This window comes from Plasmodium coatneyi, chromosome 4 (genome assembly GCF_001680005.1).
Source record: "Plasmodium coatneyi strain Hackeri chromosome 4, complete sequence".
Classification (NCBI taxonomy): domain Eukaryota; phylum Apicomplexa; class Aconoidasida; order Haemosporida; family Plasmodiidae; genus Plasmodium; species Plasmodium coatneyi.
The window spans coordinates 1,476,825-1,490,278 of record NC_033559.1 but is presented as its reverse complement, the minus strand read 5'-3'; the positions used below and the strand labels follow the sequence as shown (position 1 = coordinate 1,490,278).

The window sequence follows — 13,454 nt, the reverse complement described above, 5'->3', positions numbered from 1 at the left end:
GTATGGTGGAAGGAAGGGGTGTTAGGGGTGTGAAGGAAGGTACTTCCTAAAGGAATAAAGGTTGCTAGGGGTGGTAGGTGGAAGGAAAGGAAGGGTCTAAGGAAGGAATGAAAGGAACCTTAAGGGTGGAAGAAAGTTACTTCCTAAGCGAAGGAAGGTTGTTAGGGTGGTTGTTAGGGGTGGAAGGAGGGTCTAAGGAGGAAGGGGGAGTCATTAATACTGAAAAAATATGAAACAGGCAAGAATGAAGTAAGAAAAAGAATGGTACTAATTTATAGGGACACATATACACATTTCTGTTCATACCAAGCAGAACTGAATAAGTGAAATTCACTTTATACATTTCTTCCTTATAAGTGTGTATGCAATAGGAAATATTCATAAGCACTTAAGTACGGTGAAAAAAAAAGTTGAGTGCTTAATATAAAATAGGTATATGCACTGTATAAGAAAGCTCCCATAGAAATTTTAAGTGTAAAATATTTTTTCTAATCCAAAGAATATAATTCTAAATTCTTCCCTTTTTTAAGGTGAAAAATAATAACTTAAAAGGAAGGAACAAATAACAGTAATAAAAAGTAATATAACAATGAACAAACTCACACAATTAATAATAATATAAGGAAAGAGAAAAGAAGAAAGGAAAAGTAATAAATGAGGAATGTACACATGCACACAAACACAAACCGAATTTTCAATCTCTCTTTTGAACAAAATGAGTATATACATTTGTATTGCACTCCTCTTATTTATTCTGTAAATGTGCACTCTTCCCTGAGCATATAGACGAATGTGAATATTCCGAAAAGGAAGAAAGGGTATGGGAAGAGTGTGATCCTTTTTTTTTGTTTGAATTATGCAATACATGCATGTATTAACAATTTTCAATTAACTCCCCTTTCAACATAACAATAAAGCATAAAAGTATGTAATACATGGGTTAAATTTTTCATCAAATAGAAAAGAGGTGTGCTTATATACACATAATAGGAGAGAAGTGTACATAATAATGGAATGATCCAAACGAGCAAGCATGCACAATGTACAAAGAATGTGCACAAAAATATAATACATAAATACACAGATTGAACAAGGAGGAGTTTGATTCCTTCGATCCATTATTTTCTTATTCTTTGCTTGTTCGTTCATTCGTACGCCCGTTCATATTTTTATGCCTTAAATTATATATACGTGCACATATGTAATGATTTTGATGTACGTATGTGTATATATGTAGTGTATATTATATCGTATTCCTTTGAAAGAAAGTTAAAAGGATTACATATTTTTATGAAAGGAGAAGAAGTGTAATAAAATTTTGATATATATATATACCTCCCATTGAGGGACTCCCCAACTTGGAATATATAAGTGAAAAAGTGTTAATATATTTATTTATATTCACTTCATGAATAAAAAAGGAAGGAAGGCAACTTCCATAGAAATTTGTTATGTACAAGAATATATACATACAATGACTGGAGGGGTAAGGCACAAACACTAAAGTATCATTTACCCCTTCCTTCTTACAACATGTACACTTATATATATGATGTATATATAATAATTTGTGCATAGTGAAGTAAATAATAATAATAATATGGAAGGAACACATGTAGAAACACCCATTTTTTACACATGCTCCATTTCATACTACCAATTACACTTTTAGCAGGCCGCTCCATTTAAAAAACCATCACAAAAAATATACGATGCATTAAACAACGGAGGAGAAGGAAGAAGAGGTTGCGTACTTGGGGGGGACCCGCAGAACCTTGGAAAATTAAAACAGAAGGTGCAACAATCATTACAATCGTACACAGGGAGTCGTGATGTGACCTTGGCCAATAAAATTGCAAATAACTACTGTCTAGCATGTAGCGGAAAAAGGGGTGTGTGGTTGGAATCTTTGGGGGATGATGATCTTCCTTATTTCTTTTTTTATTGGTTAGGTAATAAATTTCAGACAAGAAGCAACTTCTCACCGCTTATGAAAAAAATTTATGATAACCTGAAGGAATTCGATCCTGAATGTGCGTGCAAAAATTTGTACGAAGATATTATCAAAGACAGGTTCCCACAGGCTAAAACACTATTCGAATACTACTACGATTCTAATAAAATGCGTAACAGTGATGAGCTTAATACATATTGCAGCAGTTCAGAATACGAGAAGCCCTTGCAAATCGCCCGAGAAATATATAAAACATTAAGTTCAACTTGCCCACAAACTGCCAATGATAACTATTGCAAAAAATTTTATAGGGAAAAAAGCAACGGGAAGGAATATGGGCCCCCGAAGCCATTACCATGCCCTAAACCAACATCACCTTTAAGAACTGACACAGGTAAGACAAATAAAGGAGAAGGAAAAAGAAGGAATAAGAAGGAAAAAAGGAAGGAATGAGGAATAAGGAATAAGGAAGGAAGAATGTTAGGTGGGTTCGTGGTAGGTGGGTTGTGTTAGGTGGGTTGTTAGGGTGGTGGTAGGTGGGTTGTTAGGTGGGTTGTTAGGTGATAGGGTGGTAGGTGGATTGTTAGGTGATAGGGTGGTAGGTGGGTTGTTAGGTGATAGGGTGGTAGGTGGGTTGTTAGGTGGTTGGTGGTAGGAAGGTTGTTAAGGGTTGTGGTAGTGGTGAAAGGAAGGTTGTTAAGGGTGGTGGTAGTGGTGAAAGGAAGGTTGTTATGGGTGGTAGGGTGGAAGGAAAGTGGTGTTAGGGATGGTTGGAGAAAGGAAGGTTGTTAGGGGTGATATGTGGAAGGAAATGGTCTAAGGAGGGAAGGAAGGTTGTTAGATGTGGTAGGTGGAAGGGAAGGTTGTTAAGGGTGTAGGGTGGAAGGAAGGAGGTGAAGGAAGTGAAGGGGCGTATGTTCCCCCTTGGGGGGTAGGTACACCCGAAGGGTGTATAAAAAAAAAAAAAAAAAGAAAAAAGAAAGGGTGAAAGGAAAGAATAGGAAGGAAAAGAAAAAAAAAGCAAAAAAAAATGGAAGATTGCACGATGTCTATGCTCCTCCTATTTCTTTCCAGATGGCTCAGAACAGAAAGCTGAAGGTGCACAAAACCAAGGGAAGAAAGCAGAAGGTGCACAAAATCAAGGAAAAAAGGCTGAAGGTGCACAAAATCAAGGAAAAAAGGCTGAAGGTGCACAAAATCAAAGTAAAGTGGTGGATGTATCAGAACAACTCCAGCAGCATCAACAACAACAACAACAACAACAGCAACAGCAACAACAGCAGAAACAACCTGAAGCTGTACAATTACTCGAACCAGCTTCTCTTGTTTCCTCTGGAATTGATACAACCACCAGTATGGGTATTGGCGTTGGTTCCGCTGCTGGTGCAGCAATAGGATTACCGGCACTTGCTTTCTATCTATATAAGGTAAGTACACTTAACACAGGAAATATGTATAATAACACGTATTAATATTTTCCTGCCTATTTAAAAATGAATGCATAGAATAAATGTAAAAATAAAAAAATGGAATGTGTAAAAAAAATGAATGCTTAAAATATGAGCAGTAATGTACATATGCATTCTGCGAACACATTCCCATCCTTGTCCTTTCCTTTCCTTTCCTTTCCTTTCCTTTCTTTTTAGTATACGTCCTTATTTTCCGACTTACGTGACACCTTCTTTGGAGGAGGAAGCAGCAATAATAAAAGTAGAAGAAAAAGAAGATCATTAGTACGCAAGTTAAATAAGGAGAATGAATATGATTCCTCAGCGTACAACTCAACAACAGTAGATTCAGAACCTGACTTTACGGAGGAGGATGATGATGATTCTAACACAGAATATTCTGTCCCATATGTTAGATAAGTTCCCCTTTTTTTAAAAAAAAAGGGAACAAATAATAAAAAACAAAAAAACAAAAAAGAAAGAAAGTAATGGGAATAAAAAAATAATGGAGGGAAGGAACACAATAAGCTGGAAATGAGAACATGCTGCTGATAATGTTCCATCCACGTAAGGTAGTAGAAGCAACACCTAAGCAACAAACTATATGAACAGTCCCATAGGACAAATGGTTTAGCTGCCAAATTGTGGATACTCATCCCTTGGCAACAATGGTGGTGATCTGTTGTTTGAGGAATGTGTGTGAAAGGATGGAAGAGAAGAAAATGTGGAATGTAAGGAGCTTTATTTGGATCATTCATTACAAAGCACACTTTGACATAACCGTGATAGGGGTATATAAATAGAAATAAAATGTGATAATCAGATTTCACCTCCTTCCCGTAAGCAACATAAATAATTTGTTGCAACATTTATATTACTTCCTATTTTTTTCTTCCTCCTGCTTCCCAAACGTTAATGATTTTGTACATTCAAGTATGCTTCTCCTTTATTTTTTTCCATTCTTCCTCTTTTTTTCTTCCATTCTTACTTTTTAAAAGAAAAAAAGGAAATAAGAAATAAGAAAAAAGAAAAAGAAAAAAGTTTCCTAATCTCTTTTTTTTTCTTTCATATATTCTCTTCTTAAAAAAGAAGAAAAAAAAAAAAAAAAAGGAAAGAAAAAGGAAAAAGGATGGTGCGTAATTCCATTCCTTCCCTCCTCTTCTTCTTTTTAGAGGAAGAATGTAGTGTATGTAAGGAAGAAGGAGAGTGAAGGTTGCATGCAAGAAATTTTCCGTTTTGGTTTTTTTTAGGAAGGAAAAAGGAAAGAACTTAAGGAAAGAAAAAAATTGTCAAAAAAAGGAGGAACAAAAAAAAAAAAAGAAAAGAAAAAAAAAAAAAAAAAAAATTAAAGAAAAAGGAAAAAGGAAGTGGGTGGGTAATTCCATCCTTTGCTTCTTTTTAGAACAATGAAAAGAAAGAGTACATAGATAGAAGCTACAGGAAAGGGAATGGTGCATGCACGAATTTTTTGCTTTCGCATTTTTTTTTTAAAGGAATTATAAGGAATAAAGGAAACAAAAGGATTAAAAAGGAAAAAGAACGTTAAGGAAAGAAGAAAAAAAAAAAAAAAGAGAGTGGAAATAATTAAAGAAGAGGAAAGAGGCAAAAAAAAAAAAAAAGAAAAATAAGAGAAGTTTAAAAGTAAGAGAAGGAGTTGAAGGTTAAAGGAAAAAAGGAAGGAGTCATCTATGAAATGAATTGTTCTATAGGAATAGGCAGAAATGTGGAATTTCCAGAAGAAATAGTCCTTTGTCAACCCTATGCACTCTGTAGTGATTTATCATATCTCAATGAAAGAATGAATTGAGTAGAAGGAAGAAGAAGGGGGGCACCATGGAGTATGAGTTCTTCTCAGAATTTCTGGTGGAATGGATACAAATGAAGGGCTACAACACCATAGGGCACTATGTAATTCTTTTCAACTTCTATTAAGAATTAATATCATGTGGAGGTTACGCTGAGCGTAAACTTGAAATATTTGTAGCAATGTGTAGGTGGAGACAGCATATATAGGGGAATCTACTACTTACACTATTTGCAGGGTAAAATATTGAACGATATGAAAGGAGTGTTTGAGGACTTGTTCAAAAACCTGAAGGAGGATGCTCCAGAAATAAACAAGCTGTGTGCTGACACGGAAAACGACAAAGGGGAAAAGTTGACTCATAACAGAGAGAAGGAATTATGCAAGGCTCTAGTAAAAATATTATATTGGATTAGCGGACTGATAGAGAAAGAAGAGCAAATCGCGAAGAAGCAATGGAAGTGGTACTGGGAAAAGAGGAAAGACATCGAACAGAAAAATTGGAAGCTCTATGCATATGCAAGATGCATATTAGGAAAAATAACAGTAGCAAAATTATTTTGGGATCATTGTGATATAAGTAAGGTTGGTCCAATTGCTAAGAAGGCAGTGGAGGGAACTATAGATAAGAAGAACGTGCAAGTAGAAAATGATATGTGCAAGAAAGCGGATTTAAAGAGTTTAAGTATAGCGGGAATATTTCTGTGGGATAAAATGGATAAATGGATAGACGAAGGAACGACAAAAAAAGGGAGGTTGAAGGATATAAGGAAAAATGGACAGTACTGCTGGGCAAAAAAGTCAAGTGAGGAGAAGGAGGAAGAAATGGAAAATATAAGGGCCAGTACTGCAGAGTTCCTCGATGTAAAGGATAAAGATGGCATAGGAGATTTGATTGATAGTCATGGGAAAGGATCAGAGGAGGAGTTAGAGAAAGTAGCAGTAAAGGTTAAACCGGGGACAGATAATACGGGGAATCAAGTTATATTAAAAGAAATATATAAGACCTTAGGTGACATACATGCCAAGAACGTAAAAAGGGCGCAGGACAGGGACAGTGCAAAAGGTAAGGGATCACAGGCAATAAGTGATGATAATGCAGGTAGTGACCCACTATCACCAGCTCCAAAGGCACTTGCCTAAGGTAGTTAATATTATTAAGGATATTCTTAATGAAAGGGGAGAGGAATTTTAAGGGAAGAAGGAATTTTAAGTAAAAAGTATTAAGGGAAGAAAGAAAAGAGGAAGGGGAGGGTAAAGAGTAAAGGAGGAACGGAAGGAAAAGAAAGAAGGAAGGAGTTGTCTAGGGAGAAAAGGAAGGGGAGGTCTAAGGAGGAAGGAAGAAAGTTAGGTTTAAGGGTGTTAGAAGGAAGGGTCTAAGGAGGAGGAAGGAGGGTTCTAAGGAGGGAAGAAAGGAAAGAGGGTCTAAGGAAGGGGATGAAAGGAGATCTAATGAGGGAAGGAAGGAAAGGAAGGCCTAAGGAAGGAAAGGACGGTCTAAGGAAGGAAGGAAAGGACGGTCTAAGGAAGGGAAGGAAGGGGTCTTAGTTGTGGAAAGAAGGTTGTGTTAGGGGTGGAAGGTTGTTAGGTGTGTGTGGAAGGAGGATTGTTAGGGGTGTTAGAATGAAAGGTTAGGCTTAATAGAATCAAGGGTTAGAGATCTTAGAATGAAGGTTTTGGGATGCTAGAATGAAGGGGGTATGGGTATAGGAATCGGATTTCGGGTTTAGGTTTAGGGTTTAGGGTTTAGGTTTAGGGTTTAGGGTTTAGGTTTAGGGTTTAGGTTCAGGTTTCAGTGTTTCAGGGTTCAGGGTTTAGGGTTTAGGGTTCAGGGTTTAGGGTTTATGGTTCTGTGTTTAGGGTTCAGGGTTCAGCGTTCAGGGGTTATGGCCTGTTGCTTAGAGGAAGAAAGGTGATTTTGATAGGGAAGTACCGCTCTCAAACAGAAGCGGTTGCCTCCGATAAATTAAAAGAGGCTCCTGCCTGTTAGGAAAATCTCCTTTCAGACAGAGTAACCGGACATGGGGGTGAACCGGAGAAGCGGAAGGAAACTGGAGAAGGGAGGGAAGGAGACCGGACAGTGCGGAGAAGGAAACCGGACATGAGGGGGAATGATCCGGACAAGGGGAAAGTGGACCGGGGGAAAATTGACAAGGGGAAAGTGGACAAGGGTGAAGGGAAAACGGAACAAGGGGGGAAAGGAAACCGGACACCGCAGAAAGGGGAAGAGTAACCGGACAAGGGGGGAAGGAAAAACCGGACAATGGGGGAAAGGAAAAACCGGACAATGGGGGAAAGGAAAAACCGGACAAGGGGGATAACCGGATAAGGGGGACAGACCTAATAGGTGCTCCCTGAAAAAGGGTGCATCCAAAGAAAAAAAAGAAAGAGAGAGAAACAATGAAAGAACGAAAGAAGGAAGAAAAGGTGAAAGAAGGAAGGAATCTTCCCTAGCACTACTCATTCATATACATACACACCTTCGCCACTCTCTGCTTTCTTCCTTTCGCAGGTATGGATTGTAAGGACAAGATGGAATTATGTGATCGTGTAAATTGTGTAACGACTAATTGGTTTAATGACAGAATAACTAAGGCCTATCAAAAACAAACCTGGGTAAAGGAACAACACTATCCTCAATAGTTAATGGCATTATAAGGAATAGTATTCCTTATGAATAATAGAAAAGAAGGAAGTAGCTACCATGAACCCTTTGTGCACATTGAGTGTACATATATATTCTGTTTTTCCTTCTTTCTTCCTCCCATTGTGCAGTGTCAATTTTGGAATAATGACGTCCAGAATAGACTGAATGATCTGTCTACTGCTATGACCGATACAGAGACAGGGGACTATGATCTATGCAAAAACATTGGGGAGGCAGATGGTACATCAAATAAGGAAGCAAAAAGAAAAGCTTGTGAATACATTACTAAAGGTTTGGAACACATATATAAGATTAGGAAATCTGGGGGTTGGACGGAGGATGATGGTGACAAACAAAAGAAGATGGAACGTAACCAGCAATTTGGTCAAACTATGTCGTGTTTCTTACTGAATGTATACGCAGATCAACTGATTCAAAAATCGGCAGAGAACGGATGTTCTATCACAGAGGACAAAATACAGGAAATGTTTGATAAAGGAAAAACAAAGATGAATGAATGGTGTAAGAATAATGGTGGTACATGTATTGAATGTACCAGGAAAAAAGATCTAACTTGCACATTAAACGTTAAAGAGAATCTATGGGATGCAGGAGGAAGTGCAAGGTGCATGGACTATAATAATATAAGGAACAAAGTAGAAGGGCTACTTAAGGCGGATACCAAAGTAAAAAGAACTCTGAACAGCATATGTAAGCGAAATTTTTTCTTCTCGAACCTACCTCACTGAACCGGACCGGACATGGGGTTAACCGGACAAGGGGGGAAGGAAACCGGACAAGAGGGGAAGGAAACCGGACAAGAGGGGAAGGAAACCGGACAAGGGGGAAGAAACCGGAAACTGGGTGAGCCGGACACCCCGGGTGGAACCGGACAAGGGGGGAAGGTAGCCGGAGAAGGGGTGATTTGGACAAGGGTGAACTGGACAGGGGGGGAACCGGACAATAAGAGAATAACGGAACCGGACCGGACATACAATAATTGAGAAACCTATGTCCATACATCCCATTATCATGCACAAGACAGTTCATATACTTTCTGTCCTCACCCCCATCCTTTCCCCCCTTTCTTCTTTTTTTCTTTTTTTCTTTCTCCTTCCTCCATAGGCAGAGATTGCACCAAGGAGGGTAAAACCTTATGTCAACGTGTGGAGTGTGTGGCAAATAATTGGTTCGAGGACAGAATAGGTCCCACCGAAAACAAGCAGACCTGGGTAAGTAAAAAATGCTATGCACTGTGGTCAACTTTTTATTTCAGTGTACCGTGTGCGTCTTATACGTAAAACAACGGAGAGGGGTATCTGTAAATTATATACATGTATGTATGCCTACATATAGTTATGTGTATATATATATGTATATGTATGTGTATTCCATGCTTCTTTTTTGTTTTCCCTTCCTTATTCTTTCGTAGTGCACATTTTGGAATACGGATGCAAAAAATAGGCTGAAGGGAATATCTGAAAAAATGTTGGCGGGAGCCGCAGCCATGGATTCACTGTGCAAATCCGCTGATGGAAAGACTATTACACTGAATGCAGCAGGGAAAAAAGCATGTCAATACATATTTTCTGGGTTAAAGTACATTTATGAAGTTAAGGAGAATACGGCACTGCTGAACAAGAAGAAAGCAAGGAATTTTAGACTAACAGATCAAACCATGTATTGCTTGTTTTTGAACGCATATGCAGATATGCTTATACAGAAAACGAAGGGACAAGTCTGCCCCATCTTAGAAGAAGAAATAAAAGACATGTTCAATGAAGGAAATAAGAACAGGGATAATTGGTGTGAAGAAAAGAAGAATGGTAAAGGTGGTGATTGTGTGCCTTGCACAAGGGACACGAGCTATGCAAAGTGCGAACTAAGCGTGGATAATGACCTATGGGATAAAAATAGTAACTGCCAAGAGAACAAAGATAATGTAGAAAAAAAAGTGGATGATCTGCTAGACACAAGTCAAAAGACGGAACCAAAAGTAAAGGAAGCTGTGAATGCTATAAATGATATAAATAAGAACAATAACTTATGTGATCGTGTAAAGTGTATATACTATAGGTGGGGTGAAAACAGGAAATACAATGGAACGTATCAAGACTGGGTAAGGAACACTGTTTCACACTGTAGCTGAAGGCAAAAGACTAATGAGTGGATAGTGTGTGCATATATTATACGCCCTTATATTCGGGAACTACAAAACCACATGTTGTGACTATATATATATTGAGCGTATATATATGTATATATATAGATATATATGTGTTCCATCTTTTTCTTGTATGTAGGATCTCTTCTGGGACGCCGATGTTAAGAACAGATTGAATGAACTGTTTGAGAAAATAGTGGCGGCGAAAGACGAAACCATCGATGCTCATTGCAATAGCACTGATGAGAAGAACACTACACTGAATGAAGCACAGAAGAAGGCATGTGAATACATTGTTAAAGGATTAAAACATATATATAAAATTCCAAAGGGAACAGACGGGACGGATCAACAGAAGATAGACGATAACCTCATATTCCACCGAACTTTCTCTTGTATGTTATTGAATATATTCGCTGATGAAATGGAAACCAAATGTTCAGCCAACAAGAAGGCTGACATAGAAAAAGGCATAACTCATGCCTTTCAGCAGAGTGATAAAATTAAGAAGGACATATCCCCATGCAAGACTGAAGGTGATTTGTGTCCTTTGTGCACTCAGGATAATAGCTATAAAGATTGCAAAATACAGAAATCAGACGGGGATACAATAAAAAAAAGATTCGACGAGATGCTGGATCCAAAGCAGAACATGGAACCAAAAGTTAAACAAGTTCTGAAAGCAATAACTGACATATGTCCAAAACCTGCTGCTACTAAACCACCAACAACATCATCAACAGAACGTCGAGGTAGGTCTGAATCATCAGGTGACTCAGCACCACCACCTGCAGAGAAGGTGCCTGCTAATAAGGAAGGAGAAAAAACGGACGAAGATGAGGAAGGTAAGTGCAAAGCTGGCCTGAAGGATGCTGGTGCTAACAGTGCTTCTGTAGGTGTCAGTGTAGGTGCGGCGTGCACTTCGAACGCAGATTTAGGGGAACCTTCTAAGGAACTTATAGCTCTATATGGTGGAGGCGGAGAGTCCACCACCACTCAGGCTGTGACTGAGGAACGGAGAACTCCAAAAAGTGTGGACCATGGTACACCAGATAAATCGGGTACGGATGTTGGTCATATAAATGGAATCATTCTCCCTTTATTCACTCTTCAGGTGAAGGGGACTCTCCAGGTGGTCCTTCAAGTAATCCGAAGAGTGGGCATACTTCCCCCGCTGCGACCGAAGTTCAGACTACACAACCCGCAACTACTGATTCACAACACCCTGCTATTGCAGGTGGTGTCGTACCTAGTGTTCCAGGTCCACCTGGTCCTCCAAGTGGAGGTGCCGCTGGTGGTGATACAGGTGGTCCACCACAACAAGGTGGTAACAAACCACAAGGTCCACCTCCCCCAGGGAAACCACAAGGAGCAGCAGTATCCTCACCTAGGGGTGTTACAGAGACTAATGGTGGTCCAGGGAGGGGGGGTGGCTTCGCCACCTCCCTTCCTGTTCCAGTCCCAGTTAGTAACAAAAAAGGAATCGTTCCTTCCGATGTTACCCCATACCTTCCTACCATTCCTGTTCTACTTGGTATTTCTGTTATGAGTTATTTGCTATGGAAGGTAAGAGAAAAAAAGAAAAAAAAAGAAAAGAAAGAAAAAAAAAGAAAAGAAAGAAAAAAAAAGAAAAGAAAGAAAAAAAAAAAAAAAAAAAATTATTTTTAGAAGAAAAGAAGAAGGGAAAAAAAAAGAAAAGGAAGAAAAAAAAAAAGAAAGGAGTGAATGAGTAGGGTGCGTGTAGGATGTCGCACTTAGGATAGGAGGATTTCGCACTTAAGGGTGTTTGTAGAATTTCGCATTTTAGGGCTGTGTGTGTAGGATTTCGCATTTTAGGGCTGTGTGTGTAGGATTTCGCATTTTAGGGCTGTGTGTGTAGGATTTCGCATTTTAGGGCTGTGTGTGTAGGATTTCGCATTTTAGGGATATGTGTGTAGGATTTCGCATTTTAGGGCTGTGTGTGTAGGATTTTGCATATTAGGGTGTGTGTAGGATTTTGCATTTTAGGGTGTGTGTAGGATTTCGCATTTAGGGGTGTAGAAGTTAGCATTTAGGTTGTATGTAGGATTTCAAACTTAGGGGTGTAGGATTCAACACTTAAGGGTGTGTAGGATTTCACACTTTAAGATATGTAGGATTTCCTATTTAAGGTGCACATTTCGCACTTAGCTTAAAAGTAGTGCTTATTGTTCCTAAAAACAACACTCACCTTTTAAAAAAGCATTTTCTCCTTTTTTTTTTTTTTCAGTATTTTGCCTTGCCTGGTAAAAGAAAACGTTACAGAAGAACTCATCGAGTACGTGGTCCTCCTTCCTTAGAAGAACAACTCCCTGATCATGTGAACGACCAGGCAGATGGTCCACATGAATATACCTTAGTAAAAAAACGCAGACAACCAAGATCTGCTCCAACGAAAACCATGAGGCCAAAAAAACAGGGCGTTGGTCGCCCTGCTGGTCCTCGTGGTGTCGGCCGCCGTACCATTATTGATATTCATTTAGAAGTCTTAGACGAATGTCAAAAAGGGGATCTGCAATCGACGATAGAAGACTTTTTTGAAATATTGGTTCAAGAATTTATGGGATGCGAATTTATGAAGAAAGAAAATGTTCCTAAGGAATAGGGTCCAAGTTTAGATTCCGGATTTAGGGAAAAAGACCTTGTTCCAAAGGAAGAGGTTCCAAGTTCAGGTTTCAGGTTTAGGGAGGAAGATTTTGTTCCTGAGTAAGATGTTCCTAAGGGCGATGTTCCAAGTTTAGATTCCGGGTTTAGGGAAGGAAGACTTTTTTTCTAATGAAAATGTTCCTAAGGAAGAGGACGTTCCAAAGTTCAGATTCCGAATTTTAGGGAGGAATACTCTGTCCCTAAGGTGGAAGTTTTAAGTTCAGATTCCGGGTTTAGGGAGGAAAGACTTTGTTCCTGAGGAACAGGTTCCAAGTTCAGATTCCGGGTTTAGGGAGGAAGACTTTGTTCCTGAGGGAAGGTGTTTCTATGAAACAGGTTCCAAGTTGAGATTCCGGTTTTAGGGTGTAGTAAATATTTTTTTTTTGTTTTGTACTGAAGGGTTCACGTTAATTTGTAATAAATATGGATCAAATGAACTCTTTTATACATTCCTATTTGTTTGCAACTTTTTTATTGAAGATGCAAAATATGTTCATTAAATTTTTTCTGTTATAATTTTTAATCTTAATAATTTGTTTTTTCTTTTCTCTTAAGTTCAAATTATGGATGTTTGAAAAGTGCTCTAAATTAGGAGGGTGTACGACGTCGCGGGGTGAAAAAGTGTACAGTTGCGCAGCTGTCAAGTAAGGCGTATGGTAGAATAATGGTGTAAGGATGTTAGAATGAAGTGTTAGGTGTATTAGTATGAAGGTTGTTAGTGGTGGAAGGAAAGGCTGTTAGGGTCGTTAGGGTGGAAGGAAGGTTGTTGGGTG

General features: G+C 38.7%; 1 protein-coding gene across 1 annotated transcript; it reads left to right on the top strand.

Annotated features, from left to right (window-relative positions):
- Positions 1-5,235: 5,235 nt before the first annotated feature.
- Positions 5,236-12,640, top strand: PCOAH_00009120 (SICA antigen; the record flags this gene model as incomplete). Its single annotated transcript, XM_020057721.1, has 9 exons — positions 5,236-5,310; positions 5,387-6,308; positions 7,213-7,377; positions 7,719-7,822; positions 7,982-8,564; positions 8,979-9,085; positions 9,286-9,972; positions 10,157-11,481; positions 12,301-12,640. 9 exons carry the CDS (start codon positions 5,236-5,238, stop codon positions 12,638-12,640), a joined length of 4,308 nt encoding a protein of 1,435 aa, XP_019913000.1.
- Between the last annotated feature and the right edge of the window lie 814 nt (positions 12,641-13,454).